At 39.5% G+C, this 6,102-nt stretch overlaps 1 protein-coding gene across 1 annotated transcript; it reads left to right on the top strand.

Moving 5' to 3' along the window:
- Window positions 1-5,812, top strand: LOC137739475 (proline-rich receptor-like protein kinase PERK3). The gene is made up of 8 exons (XM_068479049.1): window positions 1-363; window positions 821-1,264; window positions 2,396-2,767; window positions 3,132-3,341; window positions 3,873-4,244; window positions 4,424-4,667; window positions 4,749-4,896; window positions 5,128-5,812. Exons 1-8 carry the CDS (start codon window positions 348-350, stop codon window positions 5,503-5,505), a joined length of 2,184 nt encoding a protein of 727 aa, XP_068335150.1. The 5' UTR covers window positions 1-347; the 3' UTR covers window positions 5,506-5,812.
- The last annotated feature ends 290 nt before the right edge of the window (window positions 5,813-6,102 follow it).

Below are 6,102 nucleotides of genomic sequence, written 5' to 3'. Positions count from 1 at the left end.
AAGCTTATGCAGCACTGATAACAGAGTGAACTCAACGACTCCTCCACCAAACAGTTAACCACTCTCTCTCTCTCCTCTCTCTCTCTCTCTCTCTCTCTCTCTCGTGAACTCAGCTCACTCTGTCCCAACGATTCAACTCGGCGATGGCGATTACGACTGCTCCGAGTTCACTTCTCCGAGTTCCCATCTTCACGACTTCTCCGCCGTTGGATCATCCTCGTTTGAGCTCTTTTAGGGATTGTTTCACCTCCTAGTATTGCTTCGTGTTCAAGGCTGTGCTCGTCAAGGGTGTGATCTCGCTTTTGGTTTCAGATCTGAATCGTTTCCTAGTAATCGAGGCGTCGGTGATGTCTGAGCTCACAGGTACTATCCCAACTGCTAATTCTATTTCTTTTAGGTCATTTTCGATTATCTCGGTGATTAGGTCAAGTGCTGAAGTGAGGACTCAGTTGAATAATTGATTAGTTGAAGCTTAATTGTTTTTTATTATTTTATATAATTGTCGTATATTTTATCGAATTTTCCATTACATTTTAGTAGTAGAAGGCGACGAGGGTATTCCTAGAGTGTAACTTTTGTAATTCTTTGTTTGGATGCCGAGAAAAGTAATGAAAACAAGGCTTAGTGTGCGTTTGCCCCTTCATAGAAAAGACATTCAATTAGGGCTCAGTTAGTGAGGGATGTTTTAATCTCTTCGTTCATTCCATTCTCAGTAAAATTTGCGTTAGTCAATTACAAGTTTAGAGCTTTTCGTATTCTGCGAGCATGAGTTGTTTATTGATAGGTGCATTTAAACTCTATTTTGGAATGAACAATGCAGGAATATTGAACAAGGTTCAATGGTTGGTGATGAATCAATTGCTTTTGTTCTGTTATGTGATATCCGTCACTGAAGCCAGTGAAACCTATGGTTTACTCAAAGCACCATCAGTATCTCTATCGAGTGCACCTTTGGCTGCACCAGCTATGCCAAATCTTCCCCTGCCAGCCACTTTGCCAGTGTCCCACTACCATAGACGCTGGCAAAAACATTTCTTGCCACATGCTGCGTCAGTTGCTCTATCTCCCGCACACCCTCCTTTTTATGGACCCTTGATAACTGCTGGTCACCCCCCTACAGCTTCTCGATTGTCAAAGCCATCAATGAAGAGGAGTGGCTTGGCACCTCCACTTGCTAGCTTTAAGAATATCGCCCCAACACAGTCGAGTGCTGGTACAATTCCTTCTGGTTTAGCACAGCCCCCGCTCACTCCTTCCATTTCCAGTAAGTTACACTCTGGACTGCAATCTTATACCCCCCCCCCCTCCCTCTCTCTCTCTCCCTCTCTCTGTCTGCAAATTCAGTCATTTTAGATCACTACTTTACCATGAAGAAGTGATATAATCACTAATATGCTTGACACGCACACATACAGACATATAGTGCCCTTCTCATAAGGGATCCATAGTTCTAAGAACAGTAAGGGACCACATTCAATCTGCTGCAATTATTCCATGATTTCAGCTGTCCATATGTTTTATGGCTTCCTTCAATGATCATCCATACTAAAATGAGCAAAATAAAAAATGATTGGACGACTGATTACCATCATGATAATTTTGGTTTGTGTATTTTTTTTTTTTTTTAAATCACTGTAAACATGGCTTAAATGGTATCTGATTTGGCTAATTTTTTTGTAAGAATGATCCTTAAATGAGGCCTTAAAAAAATAGACCAGGTTATTAAATTGAATTACAGGATCACATTGAGAGTGTGCCGCACATGTGGTCCTTTTCTTTTCTTAGAAATGGGGATGTGCTTGCGTGTGTAGAGTAGACTGTTTCAAGTGTTTTGGAGTGGTGTGGAATCTGGCCAAGAAACTATGACAGTGTCACTCTTTGTTGATTGCGAACATATTTGGAATGGGGGAAAAGAAGAAGGCTATTACACTTTGATGATGTGCAGTTTTGGCTTCTATTTAATCTATTTGGATAGAAAGGAATAAATTGATATTTGAAAAGAGGATGGACAATACGGTTCTATTTGGTAGAGTCAAATATATGGTCTCTTTGAACCTCTTTGTCCAAGCATTTTCGGGTGATTCCTATTGGTGTAATACATCTTAATTGGTTGGGAGTCTTGATTTGATGTAATAAAATTTTATTAGGCACTGGTTGTTGTGTTTCCTTGATGGATTTCTTTTCCATCTTTCGTAGTATTATTTACTTTCTTTTTTTTCCCAAAAATTTAAATGTATGTTTTGAAGTTATGTACCTGTGATGATGCACTAAAATTCTTACTTAATTTCATATTAAAATTTAATGTATTAACTACCCAGTTCTTGTTTATACTGTGCAATGTTGTGTAATGTAAGAGTGCTGAGACTGACAAGGGTGTTTTTTTCACTCCTTCCAGACTGTTGCAAACCAGACATGGTACTGAGACGAGGAAGTCAGGGTTGCCACTGTGCTTATCCCATAAAGCTTGATATTCTTCTCCTAAATGTTTCACAAAATCCTAACTGGAATATTTTTCTTGAAGAACTAGCTTCCGAGCTTCATTTGCAAGTTTCTCAAATAGAGCTGATTAACTTTTATGTACTCGGATTATCAAGATTAAATATTTCGATGGATATTACTCCCAATTCAGGATCCAGTTTCTCAGTGAGTGATGCGTCCGCAATAAACTCTTCTCTTGTCATGCACAAGGTTAAATTGAACCCTGCATTAGTGGGCGATTACAAACTCCTCAATATAACTTGGTTTAAGCCTCCACCTCCTTCTCATGGTAATTCTGACTTGTTACCCTAATGTTTTAGAATCATCTATACTTGTATATGGTTGCAATATGATGTCAATCTTTATATTGATATGACTGTAATGTTTTACGTCCTAAATAGGTATATCTTCATTCTTTTAATTGATGGTAACAGTTTCGAAATAGTTAATTTGGCAATCTGCATCAAGGTAGATGTCTGCTTGCTTTTACCATACAATATATTGGGTGTGTGTTCGTGTGTTGTTCAAACTGTGAAAGGGTAGAGCAATAATTTATTTGCACTACCGAAAATGTTGCATGCTTGATTTTGATGGTTGGAAGTTAAATCTCTTATATGAATTTTAACATGGTCTTCTTTCTTTTCTTTTTTAAGCTCCTATTGCTGCATCACCAGTGGAAGGCCAAGCAAATCCACCCCCTACTCTTACATCCTTAAGTGCTTCAGATAAAGGGAGGCATTCAAATTGGAGTCTTATTATTGGTATTGGCGTCGGCATATTGTTCATTGCCATTATATCTGTGCTCATACTTTGTTTGGGCACATTCCGTCGAGAGAAGACTAAAGCATCTCTTATAGAAACAGGTATGTGTTTCAATTGTCAGATTTGTACATTTTCTTGTTTTTTTTTCCTCCCCATTTGCCCATAATCTATGGTATTATCCTGTTCATAACTTACTGCTGGGAAACATTTTACAGACCAACTTTTAGTTACACTTTCATAGTATGCAATCATCAAGATGATGAAGATATTGTCACCTAGATAATATTCCTATAAATTCTTGCTGCTTAAAAATAAAAGTATATGTAAATCATGCCTAAAAATATGAGTAAATGGTTGCATTTGTGCGAGTATGTCTGTATAAATTAAGTTAAAGCTTGTAACTAGTTGTATTTCCAATGATCTAAATCCAGTTAACCAGCTGAAGTACATTTGGGATCTGATGAAAAACGTTGCTTGAAACACCAAAGCAGAAAGTTGAAATAGATTTTATCCCAAAAACAAAGAACTTATATAAATTTGAATATGACCGTTCTGCATGATACAGTATAGGTTTCCTTTTGCACGTTGTTTATCTCATGCCTTTTGCCTTCCTTTTTCCTTGACTTTTTCAGCCCCTGAAAAGCAGAGGACTGTTGATACAGTGCAAGCGGTAGGATCTTTACCTCACCCAAGCAGCACTCGATTTCTGGCATATGAAGAACTTAAACAAGCAACAAACAACTTTGAAAGCATACTCGGAGAGGGTGGTTTTGGCAGGGTGTTCAAGGGTGTCTTAAGTGATGGTACAGCTGTAGCAATTAAAAGACTTACCAATGGAGGCCAACAGGGGGATAAGGAGTTCTTGGTTGAGGTTGAAATGCTGAGCAGGCTGCATCATCGTAATCTGGTGAAACTTGTGGGGTACTATAGCAATCGTGACTCCTCACAAAACTTACTTTGCTATGAGCTTGTACCAAATGGAAGCTTGGAGGCCTGGCTCCATGGTAATTTCTTGAATCACGTACTGCCATGTTCCATCTAAAAAATAACTGTTTCTATTAAATTTATGCATTTAATTGTTTAGTTTGGGTGTAGCAGTTGAAAATGGAAAACATTTTACATCATAATTATACTTTTTCTTTTTGATGTGCCTTACTGACACCTCTCTCTCTCCCCGTCTCAGGTCCCCTGGGAGTAAATTGTCCTTTGGATTGGGACACCCGAATGAAAATTGCACTTGATGCTGCCAGAGGACTCGCTTACCTGCATGAAGACTCACAACCTTGTGTCATCCACAGAGATTTTAAAGCATCCAATATATTGCTTGAGAATAACTTTCATGCTAAAGTTGCTGATTTTGGCCTGGCCAAACAGGCACCTGAAGGCAGAGCAAATTATCTTTCTACCCGTGTGATGGGAACATTTGGGTTGGTCTCGATTTCTCCCCTCCTTAAGTTTTTCACTTCCACGATTTGGAATGCACTAAGACGTAACTATTTGATTTGCAGGTATGTGGCTCCAGAGTACGCCATGACTGGACACCTACTTGTTAAAAGTGATGTTTACAGTTATGGAGTTGTCCTTCTTGAGTTACTCACTGGAAGAAAGCCTGTAGATATGTCACAGCCAGCCGGACAGGAGAATCTAGTAACTTGGGTTAGTATTATTCATACATTGCTCCCCTCATTCTTCTGTTTCAAAATGACCATTTTCTCTTGAAAAGATTTAACGTAAGAAGCATGGTATTCTTTAGGGGAAAAAAGAACAAAAAAAACAAGCGATAAATGTATAACCTTTTTTTTCATATTAAAAATGATACTTGATTGGTATTTTGCCATTATAATTTTGGATTGGAAAGTGATACATGTGGGTTTTTCTATTATCCAGTCGAGGCCAATTCTTAGAGACAAGGATAGACTGGATGAGCTCGCTGACCCTAGTCTTGAAGGAAAGTACCCGACGGAGGATTTTGTACGAGTTTGCACAATTGCAGCGGCTTGTGTTGCTTCTGAGGCAAGCCAACGCCCTACAATGGGTGAAGTGGTACAATCACTGAAGATGGTGCAACGAATCACAGAATATCAGGATTCCATGTTAACCTCTTCCACTGCCAGACCCAATAACAGGGAGTCTTCAATAACCTTTGAATCCGATGTGTCATCTTCGATGTTCTCTTCTGGTCCTTACTCTGGTCTAAGTGCCTTTGATAATGACAACGTCTCTCGAGCAGCTGTTTTCTCTGAAGATCTTCACGAAGGACGATGATTACTTGTTCTGTTCAAAGGATCCCTGATATAGCAACTTAGGAGCAGTCCCCTTTTGTGATGGGGAGATACAAGTTGATTTTTGAGTCTGGGTCAGGTGTTGTGATTGTGATTTTTGTTGGGGGGAAAGGGGCGAGTGTCCTTTTGTAGTCCCTTGTGTGGGGGAACCGCTGTTTAGTATTCCTCCACAGTGCCCCGCTGTTTAATATTCCTCCGGGCAGTGGTTCTCGGCACTGTGGATGAAATTTTGTATATTACTTGTAAGCTTGGTTCATGAAATTGGCGTTCAAGGGTTTCGTGTTTATTTATTTTCCTCGTTCTTTCAAATCCATGTTATCGAGTAGGTACTGAAATTGGAATGAGAAATGATGGCTAAACGACTGTAGCTAGCAGTTGCTGCCTTACTGCCTTCTACGTGTTTGGATGGCCAAACAGAAGTCTTTAGCCTTCCTCTTCCTCTTTCCCCTTACCCTTTCTCTCCACCCTCACAAGCATGGCGGCCGAATCCGTGGAGGTACAATGACACAGCAGACGGTGCCTCGGATTGTAATGCAGAAAACATTTCACAAATGCCTAATATAAGCTGGTTAAAAGGAAA

This window comes from Pyrus communis, chromosome 7, assembly GCF_963583255.1.
Source record: "Pyrus communis chromosome 7, drPyrComm1.1, whole genome shotgun sequence".
Classification (NCBI taxonomy): Eukaryota; Viridiplantae; Streptophyta; class Magnoliopsida; order Rosales; family Rosaceae; genus Pyrus; species Pyrus communis.
Note: the sequence above shows the minus strand (reverse complement) of the source record. Positions and strands in the feature narration are given on the sequence as shown.

Excerpts from the sequence above, each read along its gene's own strand:
- LOC137739475 (XM_068479049.1), top strand. Across the intron at positions 1,265-2,395 it reads GCTCACTCCTTCCATTTCCA|ACTGTTGCAAACCAGACATG; the intron begins GTAAGTTACACT and ends CACTCCTTCCAG. Across the intron at positions 3,342-3,872 it reads AGCATCTCTTATAGAAACAG|CCCCTGAAAAGCAGAGGACT; the intron begins GTATGTGTTTCA and ends TGACTTTTTCAG.